This window comes from Ylistrum balloti, unplaced genomic scaffold (genome assembly GCF_031769215.1).
Source record: "Ylistrum balloti isolate Yb309-2 unplaced genomic scaffold, AGI_CSIRO_Ybal_v1 Utg370238, whole genome shotgun sequence".
Lineage (NCBI taxonomy): Eukaryota > Metazoa > Mollusca > Bivalvia > Pectinida > Pectinidae > Ylistrum > Ylistrum balloti.
In genome coordinates, this window is record NW_026782194.1 from 204,568 (window position 1) to 224,733 (window position 20,166).

The following is a 20,166-nucleotide window of genomic DNA, read 5'->3' on the forward strand; positions in this document are numbered from 1 at the left end:
TATTGTAGACCTCAAACATTACACACTATTGTAGACCTCAAACATTACACACTATTGTAGACCTCAAACATTACACACTATTGTAGACCTCAAACATTACACACTATGACCTCAAACATTACACACTATTGTAGACCTCAAACATTACACACTATTGTAGACCTCAAACACTACACACTATGTGTCCTACACACTATTATAGACCTCATGTCCTACACACTATTATAGACCTAAAGTTCTACACACTATTATAGACCTCTCAAACATTACACACTATTATAGACCTCATGTCCTACACACTATTATAGACCTCATGTCCTATACACTATCATAGACCTCAAGTACTACACACTATTATAGACCTCAAGTCCTACACACTATTATAGACCTCAGGTCCTACACACTATTATAGACCTCAAGTCCTACACACTATTAAAGACCTCATGTCCTACACACTATTATAGACCTCAGGTATTACACACTATTAAAGACCTCAAGTCCTACACACTATTATAGACCTCATGTCCTACACACTATTATAGACCTAATGTCCTACACACTATTATAGACCTAATGTCCTACACACTATTAAAGACCTCAAGTCCTACACACTATTATAGACCTCATGTCCTACACACTATTATAGACCTCAAGTCCTACACACTATTATAGACCTCATGTCCTACACACTATTATAGACCTCATGTCCTACACACTATTATAGACCTCATGTCCTACACACTATCATCAACCTCAAACATTACACACTATTATAGACCTCATGTTCTACACATTATTATAGACCTCAAGTCCTACACACTATTATAGACCTCATGTCCTTCACACTTTTATAGACCCCAAGTCCTACACGCTATTATAGACTTTCGTCATGACACACTGTTTCTCACAACGCATTATTACCTTTTATGAAGTGAATGAGTGTGTGGAATACGTTAATACATTATAACCAAACTCTGATGATAGACAGTTGGTTGTAACGGTTTGGGGCAAGACCTTGAATGCACTTTTGTGTAAACAAATCCCGAACATTCATCACAATGATGGTCTTATCATTAGCAATACTGTTTCACAGATTGTCAACGTCAGGATACCGGCGTAACACATATCTCCTTGTTTAGTCTGATACAGTGATTAACAATTCAAATTAAATAACTGATACGATTTTTATATCGGGTTTTATTGTTACATCGGTTCGCGATAATGTTCATTATTTTTCAATTCATTGTTTTTTTGTAGCGAGTCGCTACCATATCGGCAACGACTAATTTCACCGTTTGATGTGGTGGGCGCTTGGCTGTCGCTCTTTTCACTACGAAACTGCGCAATTTGTTTTGGTTATCGAACGGTCCAACAAAATCTTGTTCGTTAAGCAATCGCTTTGTTATCATATTCTGTTTTACATTATTATAAATTAATTTTGCTGTTACCATCTGTGAACAACTCGGTTATTTATAGATTGCCATCACGTCTCCATACATTGCGCGTTGAGCCAGCCAGCTCACCTTGCACGTCAATGCTGATCGACTGCAAGGAGCACTCATTAGCTTATCATAGCTAATGAATAATGCTTTAATAGAGAATTTTTTTTACAAATACGCAGCTTTAAATTCATTAACAAAACAGTCCAATGAATAACATTTTAACTCGTGTTACATGACCCTAGTTGAGCTGCATGTTTAAGTATAGGAACATAAGGAGCCGATTCAAAATAAATTATAAATGATAAAATGATAAAAAAATAACGTTTTGTATTTAAAGAACTTTTCGATTAAGTCTTTAAATAATTGCAGCGAAAAGAAGCGTTGTACTTTGATCTAGGAGCCATCGATGTTGGTTATAAGCAGGATTCATAAGGTGATTCGGTACAAGGTTTACAGACGTGAAAAAGACCAATAAAAGAGTGAATAGTGACGTTTTATCGACAGGCGGAGGAGTTGTGTAACACGGTGAAAATAAAATTGAATTATTATATTATACATAACAACTAGTACACAACTAATCTATTTTTTATTAGTACAACAAAAGAAACTAATTTGACTGACATTGTTCGTCAAAACAGTAATCAAAACAATATGGCAGTAAGTGTTTTAAAAAATTGTAACACAAAATGGCAGGCTTTATTCGTCAAAATAAAGAAACATAATAACGGCAAACAGTGTCGGTCTGACTAGATAAACTAGCTGAAAGTATTGGTCAAACGAGACGAATCGGATTTACAGTGTCGGTCTGACTAGATAAACTAGCTGAAAGTATCGGTCAAACGAGACGAATCGGATTTACAGTGTCGGTCTGACTAGATAAACTAGCTGAGAGTATTGGTCAAACGAATCGGATTTACAGTGTCGGTCTGACTAGATAAACTAGCTGAGAGTATTGGTCAAACGAGACGAATCAGATTTACAGTGTCGGTCTGACTAGATAAACTAGCTGAGAGTATTGGTCAAACGAGACGAATCAGATTTACAGTGTCGGTCTGACTAGATAAACTAGCTGAGAGTATTGGTCAAACGAGACGAATCAGATTTACAGTGTCGGTCTGACTAGATAAACTAGCTGAGAGTATCGGTCAAACGAGACGAATCAGATTGACAGTGTCGGTCTGACTAGATAAACTAGCTGAGAGTATTGGTCAAACGAGACGAATCAGATTTACAGTGTCGGTCTGACTAGATAAACTAGCTGAGAGTATCGGTCAAACGAGACGAATCAGATTGACAGTGTCGGTCTGACTAGATAAACTAGCTGAGAGTATTGGTCAAACGAGACGAATCGGATTTACAGTGTCGGTCTGACTAGATAAACTAGCTGAGAGTATTGGTCAAACGAGACGAACAGTGTCGGTCTGACTAGATAAACTAGCTGAGAGTATCGGTCAAACGAGATAATCAGATTGACAGTGTCGGTCTGACTAGATTTGAGAGTATTGGTCAAAAAGACGAATCAGATTTACAGTGTCGGTCTGACTAGATAAACTAGCTGAGAGTATCGGTCAAACGAGACGAATCAGATTGACAGTGTCGGTCTGACTAGATAAACTAGCTGAGAGTATTGGTCAAACGAGAATTATTATATTAAATACATAACAACTAAAATCAGATTTATTTTTGTCGGTCTGACTAGATAAACTAGCTGAGAGTATCGGTCAAACGAGACGAATCAGATTGACAGTGTGTGAATAAACTAGCTGAAAGTATTGGTCAAACGAGACGAATCGGATTTACAGTGTCGGTCTGACTAGATAAACTAGCTGAGAGTATTGGTCAAACGAGACGAATCGGATTTACAGTGTCGGTCTGACTAGATAAACTAGCTGAGAGTATCGCACTAATCATAATTATAATTATTATCAGCATTGTAATAACAATAAAATAGTAACAGCGTTTTAGTAAAACAATCACTTCACAATTGTATTTTGTTGTTGTTGTTGCTGCTGCTGATGTAATTGTTGTTGCTGTTGTTGCTGATGTAATTGTTGTTGTTGTTGTTGCTGCTGCTGATGTAATTGTTGTTGTTGTTGTTGCTGCTGCTGATGTAATTGTTGTTGTTGTTGTTGCTGCTGCTGATGTAATTGTTGTTGTTGTCGTTGTTGCTGCTGATGTAATTGTTGTTGTTGGTGTTGTTGTTGCTGATGTAATTGTTGTTGTTGTTGCTGATGTAATTGTTGTTGTTGCTGTTGTTGTTGCTGATGTAATTTTTGTTGTTGTTGCTGATGTAATTGTTGTTGTTGCTGTTGTTGTTGCTGATGTAATTGTTGTTGCTGCTGCTGATGTAATTGTTGTTGTTGCTGCTGATGTAATTGTTGTTGCTAATGTTGTGGTGGTGGTGGTGCTGGTGTTGTTGTTTAAGAATGCTGCTTACCTTCAGCAAATGTTTTCTTTCTAAAACTGTCCCAGACATAGGTTAATAGTGACTTAATTTAATGAGTAATTAATTACAGGGATCATTTTGAAAGAGTAATGTGATGATATAGTATCATAGACCTCATGATATAGTAAGCAAAATTTTAAAAATGTGTTATCCCATTCCATGAATACCAGCTGATTGTCACAAAGGCCCAGTATGTCTGAAGCATGTTGCTTATTTTTGATACATGACTTATCCCTGTCCTTCAGAATTTCCGTCAAAATGACCGTAGCTAGTCATTTATCCCTCAAACACATTTTTTTATTTCCGTTTTATGGTTTAAGCATGATCTGGCCATCTGGTCGCGCGTACCTTTTGTCAAAATTTTCTTTTCATGGTGTACCCAGGGTATAATGGCAGTAATCAATCTCTTTATCATTAAATACAAGTTAATGCCCTTAAAATTAGTTCCTTTTGTGGGATGTTCCAACATCGTGCGTGTTCAGTCAGCTGTGTAAAGACAGGGTTTAAAGGTGCTCGAGTGTTCAAATTTTCAATTTGTTCTTCCCACACCAGTAGCACGGTTCAGTGACTCCAGAGATGCAGCTTTTGTGTTGGATTTTTTGATGTCCGTCTTTGAGCCGTCCATATCATCATTAATGAACTGAGTTGATCATCAAATTAAAATTATATTTTCTGGAAAATCCATCAAAAAGTTTGTTGATTTTAATTAATTATCAGAAACCACCACAATCTATAATCTTATAAGTAAAACAGAATATTTTAATCTCTGCAAATATCCATTTTGTCCTCTTCGAACGTCTTATAAATTAATTTTGGCTAGTGAAAATACATAAAAGAAGTGTTGAAAAATATAAACAAGTAATATTTAATATAACATAATTAATCTGAAAGCATGGAAACGTTGTGCTGTTTCAGCGCCAACAAAATTAAGTGGAGAGTGCAATAATGTCATGAAGAAAATGATGTACAAGGCTTAGGATCACGTGAGAATTGGACAACATCACATTACATATATACAAGTACACGTGACTGAGGTATTTATCATTACAGATCGAAAACTGTTATGTAAGTCTTGCTTGCGGTAACATAAGGAACGGCGTTTTGATGTCCGGAATTTTTAATCTAGATGTAGGACGACTAAGTATATATCATACGTTAATGTCCTTTTTTACCCTATAAACAAACATGACTTTTAATGCTGTAGCTCTCACAGAATCATGTAGATCAAACCGGAACATCAATACTTTCACAACAAGTAACACCTGCAGTTCGTTTAATGGAATCGACACGACCATGTAAATCACCGAGTTTGTCACTATTGTGATATACCGCTGATACATACCGTATTTAAGATTATATGTGCTGTTCTTGGCCCTTCAAGGAAACAAACCCACTGGTCCCTTTCACATATGGACCCTGTTCACCAATCACCGAAATAATCACCCCCTCAAAGATCGCATGATCCCCTCTTTTGTAAACCGTAAAACCTCTCCATCAAATCTGACAACGGTCGGGGAAAACCTAGAAATAGATTATGGTGGTTGGTTTCGTTCAGCTTCTTTGTATTAAAAATGAGTACGACAGAAGGCAGTGAAGAAAGAACTTAATGTGTCACTTTAACCAAACTGTCATTACCAATTCTATGGCTCCTTAATATAAAATTAAGAATTTCGAAATAAAAACTGATAACCCGAAATTACAAATTAAGCACAATGATTCAATCAAAAATTCAATATTTTACATATCGATTAAAAAATTATCCTTTTCTATATAAGTAATATATATATTTATTTGTATCAGGAAGTTTAAATTCTCAGTGCCCTTTACGAATAAAAAAAAAAACAAAAATAGGATTTTTCCGTCATTTTCCTATCCATATAACATATACGCGAAAGAAATCATGACACAAAAATCTGGTGCTTGTTCTATATATTCAGTCTTATTCAGTTAAAACTTGTCATTTAACTGAACTAGAAGATTTTCCATGTCTTTGAGACTTTCCTTTCAGAAATTAAACGACAAAGAAATTCAGCTAATTTGCTCCTCCTCATCTATATATTCTTCGCAATATTTCGCGCAAATTTATTTTTGATAAACACTGCATAATTAATGTTTGAATTTATAACGAAAACATACCATTGTCATCATCATTGTTATACACCGGCTTCACCTTCATTCTTTCTCTTGTCAACAAACGGTGTTTCTAAAATTTACCAAATAGCAAAAGTTGAATAAATGAGAAAATGTGCCGATATCAATGAACCACTAAATTATGAAGCTTAGAAATCAACTGACAATTTTGGGAATTTTTATGTTCAGAAATAGTGTTTTAAGACATTGTATCAATTTTGTAATGAATTCCCAGCGTTATTTCAATGACATTTAGATGTAAATGAAACCTACACTAATTAAGGACAGAGTCATGCTCCTAGATATCTGTCTCTACGATCAGCAAAGCGTACAGGATTCTGCTTTGTCACAGCAACATCGAAAACATAACACGGTATTGAAAATAAATTCATTAAGGCCAAATTAATTTCACATAAATGATTTATTAAAGGTATTTCAGTTGCTCCTGGTGTAGCACAGACGGGGGGCTTTGATAGGGAACGCCGCTTCCTGATATAACATGATAAGAGGAGGCTGCATTCAACAGACTGAAATAAACTTGAGTGAAGAGAACAACGGGTACATTGCTGGTGTCGTTGATGAAGCAGAAGACGTTTACTCTTCCGAAACACCCGGTATCATTGCCCTTGTACTTATTCAGGAGTCTGCCTATAAAACTCTCCTTTGTTAATATTTTGCCCTAGTTTTATGGAATTTGAGTTTGGGTTATGACTATTTTGACATGTTAGTATTTTCTTGATGTTTCTCATGAATATGTCTGTTTCAAAAGATCGATGGAAACAAAGAGACCTTTTTTAATTATCATTTTCCCAGTTGCTTATAGTACTATACAGAGAAAGTAGAAACTAATTTTATCTGAAAATTCGGAACATTATTATTGATATTTCATATTAGATGTTCTATAATATGATATTTCAAACATGAATAAAAAATGTGACGTATCTCAGGCAAATAAAATCACTACAAATCAAGATGGATGTTGTAGGAGTTTTTGACACAGTACAATTAAATAATTACATTTTAAAGATAAAATATTAGGCATAATTTTACATATTTAAATACTGGTACACTCCATACAAACAAGCAGGCATGATCTAATCCAGCGAAAAAGAAAAATATTGCCATGACGTGAAGTGAATGTGGGATCAGCTGTCAGACGACGTGAGACAATTGCTGTGACCATTCTGAAGACGTGTAGTGCCCTCCTTATCAGCATATTAGCATATCAAAGATGGCATTATAACCGGGGATTCCAAGGAAAACCCAACCATATGGCTAACGGTCCGACGGAGGGCCAATAGCTCACTTGTAAAAGGTCTTGGCTTTTTTGTTCTAACAACTTGTGTATTAATAGGACTTTTACAAGCATCCCATTTGACATGATTAGTGAAACGTTAATCCTTAGACGTCACATTTTTATTAGATCACCAATCACACGCAGTTGAATCAATCCGTGCGAGACTGATTTGATTTTCTTATCTCTATTTTCTTATCATTATTGGTATCGATAACAAGTCCCGTTGTACACGTTGCATAAATAAACAATGATATTATCATTTTTTCTGATTTTTTTTTCTAATGTATTAATTGGTTCTATTTTTTCATTTCTTAAGTACATATCATTTTTATTTTTAAAGTACTTGATAGTGCGTACATGTATATTATTATTATTGTTATCATTATTATTATATGACTATAACAAAAAATTGTATGAAAGACACAGGTATGAAAAATAACATTTAAATATTAGTCTGTTGTGAGTCTTTATTGACGATAAGGGAAAATTGTGATCATTCAGATAAATATAAATCACTCTCAATATTTACAAAAAAAAGTGGTTGGGTGTGCACTAGCCTCATAGCTACATGAATTAAAAAAAATAGATATTGGCTCACTTAACCAGCTCATATAAACAGATATTTCACCCCTACCCAGGCTGTTGTCAAAAACATTATACCTGAAGTGCTCCAGTCTAATGCATTTTAACATAGGGTCAAAACTACCAGCATCGAGGGGCAAACATTTTTTTTGCTATATTATGAGATATTAAATATGTATTTTAGTAAAAAAATAATGACATGAAAAAATAGATAAATTGAAAAAGGGGAAAAAATCACAATTATTAGGATTTCACTCGTAGCATGCAGGGTTACTATAACATTAAGCTAAAATTGATATTATTATGCATTTTATACATCTTGTATTTTGGGAAAAAATCTTGATTAACTTGTAATTGGCTGAAATACACGTAGATGAAAAATGGAAATGATAACACAAATGCCACGTAAAATTTTCAGAATAACATGTTGGAATTTTATGCTCAAAGACATAAATGTAATTTTTTTTCCAAAATAGAAGTGCTCAAAGACTTAGGTCATGTACGGGTGATGACAAAGCTTAGCTTTCAGCCATTTGTGTCTTGGAGTATTCTGAGATTGTGTGTTATTTGTCCGTAATTGATTTTAAAACGCTGGTTTGGTTGGAATTGGTTGCAGGTTTATAACAGTGAGTAGCGAATGTCTACACCCCATCAAGGTCTACTCTGCCAGCGTCAATTGGATTAGGGGGAGACACCATACACAGGCACACACAAGTAATTATTTGCCTCTCAATGTTGGCAGCTGCGCACAAATCCCTATTATCTGACGGTGCATACCGAATTAGTACGCGAGCCAATCAAATCACAGGATACAACTCACACATCAAAGCTGATCAATTAATTTCCTAATATGATTTGGTGTTTTCAGGAAGCCAGATAAACGATATCTTGTCTCAATTGAAGAGGACTGGTCATTTCTGGTGAAGTGCTGGACGGGTATTCGACAACATGACAAATTAACTGCCGAAATAGAGGGAAAGTAACAATCATTCCAGATTGCTAAACGTCTCAATCGGCTGTCAAGACGAGTGTTCAGCAATATCACTCTAAAGCTGTTTTGAAGTTTGTTTAACTACGCAGGGCGCGTCGCCCGGATACATGGTGCTATGTTGCGATCATAGAGTTTTCCCCGCTCTATATATTATTTTGTTGAAAACTTATCTGAGACGACTGTTTTGAAAAAACGGAGAACATTTATTTTTTTTTTATTTCAAGCAAACCAACTCAGTTTAGTGACTTTTGGTTTTCACTTTCTGTAAGTCGTGTGCTATGAGCGTAACAGAGGAAACAAATGAACCAAAGTTTGATAATATTCAAGTTAAGAGAGAAATACCAGCAGTTATGATGGAAAATATATTTAGATCGAACCAAGCAAATCCGCAATTGTTCAGTATAGCAGCACTAAGTGGTGAGAGTAGGACCGGACAAGAAAATATTTATTTAAAACAACGGGATGAATTTCAAAATGAAGCCGCCGACGACGAGGGTTATTCAAATGTGAAAGTAGATGTAGAAGAACACAGCAGCGATGACAGTGATAACAGCTCGTCTTCCGAACGACGAAAAGACAGTTTTGGGATTATTGGTGAAAGTTATGAACAAAAAGATCTCGATGGAAAATCGAAGACACGGAAACCAAAAGGTGAGAAAGTGGTAAGATTAAACATTAATGCCAGGGAAAGGCGGAGAATGCATGATTTAAATGACGCTCTTGATGAACTTCGGTCAGTGATACCGTATGCACATAGCCCTTCCGTGCGAAAACTTTCAAAAATTGCAACTTTACTGCTGGCTAAAAATTTCATTCTAATGCAAGCCAATGCACTGGAGGAAATGCGGCGAGTGATTGCATACAGGAATAACCCCTCGACCAGCCCATCTGTGTGTCTGGAGCCCTTTACCAGGTACCCAAACATGCCAGGGTTACAGACTTTAACGACTTTCCCTAGGAACAATGGACGCAAGTTCTCTCCAGCATTCCAAAGGACAGCTGACAGTAGTGCATTCAAGCGGAACTCTAGTGACAAAGTGTAGCATTGAAAAGGACACCATTGTATTTGTGGACAGAATTTTAAAAACGTCTTTATTTAAGTTATAAGTCTGAAGTATTACATTATATAACGAAATTCTCTTACATTTTATCTTATATAAGTAAGATGGAACTAAAAAGAAAGCGAAAAATACTTTTGGTAAGTTTTAATGAGAGGTTCTTAAAAGGCGTAATAGTAATATAAACACACATCTTATAAACCACACATTGTATTTATCTATTTGAGATAAACACATAATTGATTTTGCTGTTGTACTATATTTGTATGTATATTATAAATAAATACGGCAATGTTACTTTTTGTTACATTTTGTTTATTTTCATTAAGTAATTAAAATTAATTATGAAATGAAGAATATTTGATAATTTCACTTATGACTTAGGTTTTAGATATTAGATATCTAGACATGGTATATATGTAATGAATAGTCAATGCAAGATTTACATATTTTTTTTAAAAGTCGAAATAATATATTAATTAACAACAGGAGAATTAAATATTAATAAATAACATAAAATTATATATTAACAACATGAAAATAAGTTACATATTCATTAATAAACTCAGAACTGTGTATTATTTAACGAATCATATGTTAACTAAGAAAGATGTTGTAAAGATATAAATCTTGGGATTATAACATATCGCTTGATGATTGTTCTTTGTGAATGAGGTTCATAACATATACATATAACTTCTGATGGAATGTGTTAAAATGTTTTTAATCTTAGTTAATACGCAAAATGATAACTATCAAAACATGTGTTATTATCTGCTATTTTGATTAAACACGACGTTCTCATAAAATTATTTTTACTTTTCTAAATATAGCTCCAGTAATCAAATGGACTGGAATTTTTTTCCTTTTTTCTTTTCTATCATTGATAAAACCTTTTAATGTATGTATTACAATCAGTTTGTTCTTAATGCAATGTTTATAAATGTAGTTCAAATTGTAACAACTCATAGAAAATTCAAAGTCAAAATTATCAACATTAATGATATCAACCTGAAGTCACACCTGTGACCCTTTATAGGTGTTGAGAATTGTACAAAATACGCACAAGCAAATGTTAAGTTTTTAATACAAATGCATTTAGAGTAAGACACAGTAGAGCAGAGAATTATATTTAACTGCATCTTATTTCTAGGACTCGTTAGTGACTCTGAGGGCCTAACTTTTAAAGTCCAGAAGGTGATTGAAGTGAAGAGATCACCCTCATCAATAAATTTCGTAATTCTGATACATAGGACAATTCTAGAATAATGTCACATACCTGTGGCAATTAAGTTCATTACACATCATCCGCGTCACAAAAACCCTGATGTGCTATGTTTATGTATAGAATAGTTTAAGACTGGTGGGAAGTTAGTAGCTATTTATATCGCGCAGGTGACTTTTCACACAATACATTATCATCAATATTTATGTAAATATACATATATCTATTTCGATATTTTCTGAATTCTAATTCATGCTGAATATAATGTTCGTGAAAAGAAATAGAAAACATTGCTTAATCTTTACCAGTATATCACATAAATTGCTATTTTGTTTCACTTAATCTATTCATAGAGAGAATATAGGAATAACGCCATCGTTCATGGTAATTGGAAAATAAACACAGTCGTGCGAGTTGTAAACATTCTTCACATGATATTAAGCTTTGTGTAGAAAATTTAAGTGACGTATATGTTAGACATACCTTTATAACAGTAAGTCTGGAGACATACCTTTATAGCAGTATGGAGACATACCTTTATAACAGTATATAGACATACCTTTATAACTGTAAGTATGGAGACATACCTTTATAACAGTATGTATGGAGACATACCTTTATAACAGTATGGAGACATACATTTATAACAGTTAGTATGGAGACATACCTTTATAACAGTATGTAGACATACCTTTATAACAGTATGTAGACATACCTTTATAACTGTAAGTATAGAGACATACCTTTATAACAGTATGGAGACATACCTTTATAACAGTATGTAGACATACCTTTAGAACAATATGTAGACATGCCTTTATAACTGTAAGTATGGAGACATACCTTTATAGCAGTATGTATGGAGACATACCTTTATAGCAGTATGTATGGAGACATACCTTTATAGCAGTATGTATGGAGACATACCTTTATAACAGTATGAGTGGAGACATACCTTTATAACAGTAAGTATAGAGACATACCTTTATAACAGTATGTATGGAGACATACCTTTATAACAGTATGTAGACATATCTTTATAACAGTATGTGTGGAGACATACCTTTATAACAGTAAGTATGGAGACATACCTTTATAACAGTAAGTATGAAGACATATCTTTATAACAGTATGTAGACATGTCTTTATAACAGTATGTATGGAGACATACATTTATAGCAGTATGTGTGGAGACATACCTTTATAACAGTAAGTATGGAGACATACCTTTATAACAGCAAGTATGGAGACATACCTTTATAACAGTATGAAGACATATCTTTATAACAGTATGCAGACATGTCTTTATAACAGTATGTATGGAGACATACATTTATAGCAGTATGTGTGGAGACATACCTTTATAACAGTATGGAGACATACCTTTATAACAGTATGGAGACATACATTTGTAACAGTATGGAGACATACCTTTATAACAGTAAGTATCGAGACATACCTTTATAACAATGTGTAGACATACCTTTATAGCAGTATGTGGAGACATACCTTTATAACAGTATGTAGACGTACCTTTATAACTGTAAGTATGGAGACATACCTTTATAACAGTATGTATGGAGACATATCTTTATAACAGTATGTGTGGAGACATACCTTTATAACAGTATGGAGACATATCAATATAACAGTATGGAGACATACATTTTTAACAGTTAGTATGGAGACATACCTTGATAACAGTATGGAGACATACCTTTATAACAGGTTGTGTGAAGACATACCTTTATAACAGTTAGTATGGAGACATACCTTTATAACAGTTAGTATGGAGACATACCTTTATAGCAGTATGTAGACATACCTTTATAACAGGTAGTATGGAGACATACCTTTATAACAGTTTGTACAATAGCAGTAGTGTTTGGTATAAACATTTTTAACATTAAAATGAATTATGTGGAGACTTTAGCCTTAAACTTAAACACAATCTCTAACATATATGATTTTATCAAAACTACCTTATATCAGGCATACAGTATTTCACTGTAAGTAAGGAGTGCGCCAGACATGTTTCCTTAAACGTACTTATGCTGTTTAATTGGAAAATCTTTAACATTCAGATAAGAAATTTATATTCATACGGCCATACAGATTTGCCCTTATGATAGAATAAGTGTATGCCATAGCGAATCTTAACCTTAGAATAAAAAGTGTGTTGAAATACAATACTAACATTCAGTACTCTGATGGACACACATCCTTCACAATAACAACAGGGGAGCGGGTCAAACATTAATCATAATGTATTATGTATGTAAGACTTACATTCTAAATCAGAATCTACTGAGTTATGGGACTAGTGCAACTCTACATCTAAATTTTAACATTTCTTTCAATCCATGTGGATTTATTTCAGTCTTAGGTCTGCCAATTAAGCTTTTCGCATCAGTGACGAGTACTAGCAAGACAAAGCAGCTTGTATTTAGTTTGTTTCATTATTGGATCTACTGTATCTTATCCAAATTTGTATTAAATAGTGCCATTTATTGTGTCTTTAGTAAAATAGTGTATCAAAAGGTATACCTCACACTCTTTAAGTGAAATAGGTGTAAGACATATATTCTTAATGTTAAAGTAAATTGGTTGTAAAACATAAGTCTTTAATTAAAAGCTGTATTATTCATAGTTCTTAATCTAATTGTGAGAAACCATCAATTCTGAATTCAAATATGAAACGTTTTTGATATAGACCTCTAAAATATAAATTGGGGTATTGTTAACCCATTATTTTAATCGATCATTAGTGGTCTTGTTTTAACAAATTTCGAACTGAATTATTTCATGTAAAAGTTTCTTTCTCGTTTTATTATTGATGTCATGATCATAATGAAACAACGCTGAAATATATCTGTTATTTGTGTAATGGCCTGATATTTGACATAACTCATATCAAAACAGGGTGCTTTGATATGTAAATATTTGTTATAATTGTAATAAACTTGATATCTAAACATGGTGATTTGACAGATAAAAATTGTAATAGTGTAATAAACTCATATCTAAACAGGGTGCTTTGATATGTAAATATTTGTTATAATTGTAATAAACTCATATCTAAACAGGGTGTTTTGACATATAAATATTTGTTATAATTGTAATAAACTCATATCTAAACAGGGTGTTTTGACGTATAAATATTTGTTATAATTGTAATAAACTTGATATCTAAACAGGATGATTTGACATATAAAAAATTATAATGATGTAATAAACTCAATTCTAAACAGGGTGCTTTGATATGTAAATATTTGTTATAATTGTAATAAACTCATATCTAAACAGGGTGTTTTGACATATAAATATTTGTTATAATTGTAATAAACTCATATCTAAACAGGGTGTTTTGACGTATAAATATTTGTTATAATTGTAATAAACTTGATATCTAAACAGGGTGTTTTGACATATAAATATTTGTTATAATTGTAATAAACTTGATATCTAAACAGGATGATTTGACATATAAATATTTGTTATAATTGTAATAAACTCATATCTAAACAGGGTGCTTTGATATGTAAATATTTGTTATAATTGTAATATACTTGATATCTAAACAGGATGATTTGACATATAAAAAATTGTAATAATGTTATAAACTCGATATCTAAATAGGTTCCTTGAACATACAAATATATGCAATAATGTAATAAAACCGAAATTTATTCGACATACTTTGACTTATAATATTTGCAATGATGTAATAAACTCAATATTTCAACAGGTTCCTTTGACATATAAGTATTTTTGACAATAAAACAAAATAAATTTTGAACAGATCTCTCTAACAAATACGCTTCAAATATGTGTAATGTAGTTATGGACTTAGTATTCATAGTGACGTCATTATGAACTGACTATTTGACTTGTATTATGGTAACAGTAATACAGACTAATCTTCAATATACCCTATTATTAATTATAATTACATGTGTGTTAATCATTAGTGATAGTATCGGCATAGAAAATTACTTCATTATTTAAATTGATATGATAAACTACTGACTAAACTTCAAACGAGATGGGAAAAAAATATTACCACAGAACGCAAATAAATTCTGCTTATAAAGGGATTTGTACTTCAAAGTGTTATAAGACACCAATATTACAGAAGGAATAATAAGGCAGGTACTACAGTTAGTTTGGATAGTTTAAAGGTGACCTGCCAACCAAAGTATAAACTTGAACTGTCTATAATGACCGTACCTTACCATATAAGTAATTAAGTTTACAAAAATTATTCAACCGACATAAACTTACATGGCTACATATTTGTAACAGCTCCTGTCGATATTTCAGATACTTTACTGGAAAAGAGAAAAACGTTTCAATTAATAATGGTAAGCTTCCATAAAATACTGCTGAACACACAACGAAAACGATATTTTGAGTAATACATCATTTCCATAAACTGAATAGGGTTGAGTTCATAAGAAATAATACTGAGCATGATTAATCATTATAATTGCCTCGTTAAACAACTTTATTCCTGAGATCGGGATACACACCTAACAGGTGTTATACTGTCGTCCTTTCTACTCTGATCTAATGGTATTGTGTATCTTCTGACATGCTTCCAGAAGAGTCGTAAATCTTATACTCATGCAAATCAATATAAATCATGCATAGATATACTGTTGTGTTAGAAGTGTGGACTTCCCGTCAAAGTCTCGATGGAAACGGCGTCATTGTTAGACATGACCATCTATTACTGACAGAGAGAATGAACAACGATAATGATTTCATTGGATTTTAGACTGACCACAATATCAATAACGAGCCGTATGTCATGCTGAAAGTAACAGATATTGACAAAATAAGTGACACATTTATATGTAAAATATTTACGTGTGTTCCGGTGGATAAGTATACTATATGTAAGCGGTGAAGAAAACACTTTTTATTATAGAAAATATTAGCATATTTCTCCTCATAGACACTTTCTTAATAAAGTAGAAAAAATTATATTTTTTTATTTTCATAGTGCGGATATAACGGATAAATTGATGAAAGATATTCCTTTTAATAGAAATCAGCACAAATCGACCTCCCTGTTTGTGAGATCCGAAATACATTCCAATGTTACAACATATTAATTGTAATGTTTTCATCTCAATATGCATATGCAATTTATGAAGTAATTATTGTCCGTTTCAATTGCACCTATTCTAATTTGTACTCAGAACTTTAAAGAACAAATAAAAATGATGATGATGATGATGATGATGATGATGATGATGATGATGATGATGATGATGATGATGATGATGATGAATGAAACAAATTTCGTCATTGTCTTTTCAAGACATAACATTCATACCGTTTCGAAGTACATATATAATCATGATTATTCACTTCGATAAAAGTCTATGATACAAGAATTAAACAATACAATTGTATACTGTGTTGTTTATCTAAACAAGGAAGTGAAATTTTGACATGAATTATAAAGATTTTTATCACCTTTATTAGCATACGAAGTATTTTTATAGGAATAGTTTATCCTTAATAAGTAAGACACGGTACAAGATATAGTATATACATGCTGTCTACACTGATATATTCTTGATATTTTCTAACAAATTAAAATTGTACAACAGTATTCCACACACCATGTGTTATACTCACAGCAAAAGAAAAAAAATAAGGAGATGGTTGTGTCCGAAGTAGGTGATATCAAACATGATTCACTTGACACGAAATCTTTTGAAATTTTAGTACCTACTGAATATATCTGTGTCATTTATCCTTGTACTACATGTATATCTAATACAATAACTGAGTGACAAACATGGCGGTTTGTTGTTTTATGTTTATAATAAAACCAATAATAAAAACGCCTATATAGCTACAGAAAAAATAAATCAGATTTATATATTAACGTAAAAACAAAACTTAACATTTCAAAACCTGACCTCACTTGTATAAAACATCTCAACTTGAGATTTCCTCAAGCCCAGATTTTCCTCAGCTAATATCTCCTTGAAAATTTTATACAAGCCGTTTTTGAGGAGATATCAGCTGAGGAAAATCTCGACTTGAGGAAATCTCAAGTTGAGATGTTTTATACAAGTGGAGCCTGTTTATGTAAAAATATAGTCTTAAAGCAAATTACCAGAAAGGACTTAAAAAACCTTAATCTATTTATTTAGAGGTCTTTGAAGATTCCCTACTCCCCTTCAAATCATGAGAAGGCTGAATTTCCATATCTTAATTGAAAAGCTGAATATTTCATTGTCTAACATTGTTTTATTGTATTAATTGATATAATAGCATTCATATTATCAGTCCATATTATGAATGAATGAATGAATGAGTCAGTCAGTCATCAATCAATCAATCAATTAAGCAATCAATGAACGAACCATATCCATAACGTTTATGTCTAAATTAATATTAACTGTCAAACCACGCATTTATACACGAATATATTCAAATAAAGTTACAACAAAATAACCACAAAAATCGTAATAAAAGTAATAAAAGCCGATATCGAAATATATCCGATAGCTTTTGAGAATTTGCTTAAAAATAGCAAATATAAATGCCTTACTATGATAACGGAGAAATAAAGCACTCACGTGTTTCCGGTTCTAAATTGTGATCGTCATCCGTGTTAATTATAACATTCATTCCTTCGGGGCTTTTGATAAGAACATGATGTAACCATGTTTTCTGTTGTTCATTTTCCACAAGCAAAATTTTACCTAAGTATTTTACTTTATTTCACACATTGTGGTAAAGATATTCTAAAATGTTATATATCATAATTGTTTAAATTGATTGAATATCCAATATCCAAATCTTCAGCATGAACGCAATGTCTTTCTCAAAATAATTCAAAGAATGTATTAGCTTTTCTTATTACCACTACAATATTAACTTATATTACAGGCAAGTTTCTTAATTCAGTAACCACAATATCATTTTAGATTTCTAATAACTTCCTATATATCATAAACCTAGATATAGACTATGTACTAGCAATGACAATCGTTTCAGCAAAATTATATTTTGGTTTTTAGTGTCTGCAGTGATTTGAAATATTTTTTCTGTGATGTTGCTTTTGAATATTACGTCAGTTTTCAGTCGTTCATAGCACTCACATATCAACATACTGAGACTTATTTATAGAACTAATCTTCTACTATTATTCGTACTGCTATGTCAGTAGTATGAAATAAAGATGATTTCTAAAACCACAATTGTTCTGATATCTGAATTTGTTTTCGAATCTGATATTGCATCAAAATGAGGTATGCCGTTTTTAAAAGTTGCATTGTTTCATGACTTGGAAAACGCGACTGTTAAATACTGAAGATTTCTTATAAAAGCATATTTTTTTATTTTGAAATTGGTTCTTATCGTATTTTTGGTCTAATCACACGATTTCCCGCCAGTTATTAAAAATGACATATCTGTGCATAAACGTTTAATAAAGGTGTAGCTTATCTTAGGTGATTCGATACACAGAAATAATTTAATAAGTTGATAACATGGATAATAATTGTATTAATGCATTGCTATCCTAACTATAACATTACCCGCTAGTTCAGTTTTGTGTATACATATTTAATGAATGCTAAATCAGTAATGACAAATTTCAATATCGTAACATGATGTAATCAGTCTTTTGACGATCAACATATCAACTAGTTCATTACTTTTTGCATATTCAATGGGCCCAGTATTTCCTTTATCAGAACAAGAGACTGATGCACCCTGTGTCTAAAGCTCGCTGGCACACAACACAGAACCACCATCACACCAATCAAACTGACTGACAGATCCGTTTTCGTGGGAAATCGTTTTCTCTCCTAGCTAACACCAACGTTTGCATAACTTGACAGATTTCGTGAAGAATTCACGGCCTCATACATTGCTTCTGAATCTTCCTTTCAATATTTTTATTGCTACAATTAAATTTTCTCCTGAATGTGATGCTGACATTACCATATAGACATAGATTGTCATTTCCCTTTACACCTCTCGTTGTCTTGAAACAAAAATCAATTTTCTTTCTCGTCAAAACTACGGTCAAACCGTGAAAATGGAAAAGGATCAGGAGATATTACAAGTACGGTGCTGCTGCCTGTGGGTCCTAAAGGGTCACCAGTGGTGTCTTAGCTATAATAACATCGGCCGTCATCTGTGTGATCGACACGCGAGACCTAATTCATTATGTTGACTAGATAGGGTAAGGCCTGCCCAGCGGTAGGAGGCGGTATTGATCATAACCAGGCCTGTCGTTGGGGTATGAGCAATTTGACATATTAACTAAGGAGTCGATTAGATGGGATTTTATTGGATTCACCAACGTTTTATGGCAAGTAGTTACAATCTGAGCTTTCTGCAATCATTTATCTCAAGGCGCGATCGATGAGATGCTCTTTTCCTTTAACGCGGATGTGTTTCTCTCGCGATGATCCTTCTTCTAGTCCCAGAATCTTTACAATCAATTTATGTAAAAGGATGGAAATGACGATGGTTTGTTGGTATAAAGACATACGGGTGCCCATAAATAATGCCAAGTTTCGTTTTCTCTGTCAGCTTTATCGAGATTACTTAACCTTCTCTGGCAATGTTATGCCTCATTTGCCCTAATAGAAATAAATACACCGGAAAACGACCTAATATGCATCAGAAGCAAACACTAGTGGTGTCACATCGATAGACATACAGACATTGGGGAGGGTCTAGCAAGATAGCACAAATATGTAATCAAGATATCTAGGCGAGGTTTTCATCTAAGAAACGAGTTCTGATTTTCTATAACATTAACTAGAGGTCATCGTACCACAAACAGAGTACGATTTCTGTAACATCAAGTGAAGTTTCTATAAATCTAAGTGATCAGAGGTCATCGTCTCGGAAATATTTTCTTCATAATTTCTAAATTATTCATTATTTTATTTAATCAGAAATAAAGTCTGGTTTTTATTACACCTAGTAGAGGTCAAAATCTAGATAA

The 20,166-nt window shown here is 32.9% G+C and overlaps 2 protein-coding genes across 2 annotated transcripts in view; both read left to right on the top strand.

Annotated features, from left to right (window-relative positions):
- LOC132552119 (thiopurine S-methyltransferase-like) overlaps positions 1-8,880 on the top strand; it is a 29,125-nt gene extending 20,245 nt beyond the window's left edge. Inside the window, exon 6 of the mRNA XM_060216257.1 lies at positions 8,766-8,880. Coding sequence (XP_060072240.1) covers positions 8,766-8,880 — 115 coding nt within the window. The remainder of the gene's footprint in view (positions 1-8,765) is intronic.
- A 286-nt stretch (positions 8,881-9,166) lies between these two features.
- LOC132552127 (neurogenin-1-like) lies at positions 9,167-9,931 on the top strand. The gene has a single exon (XM_060216267.1). It carries the CDS (start codon positions 9,167-9,169, stop codon positions 9,929-9,931), a length of 765 nt encoding a protein of 254 aa, XP_060072250.1.
- The last annotated feature ends 10,235 nt before the right edge of the window (positions 9,932-20,166 follow it).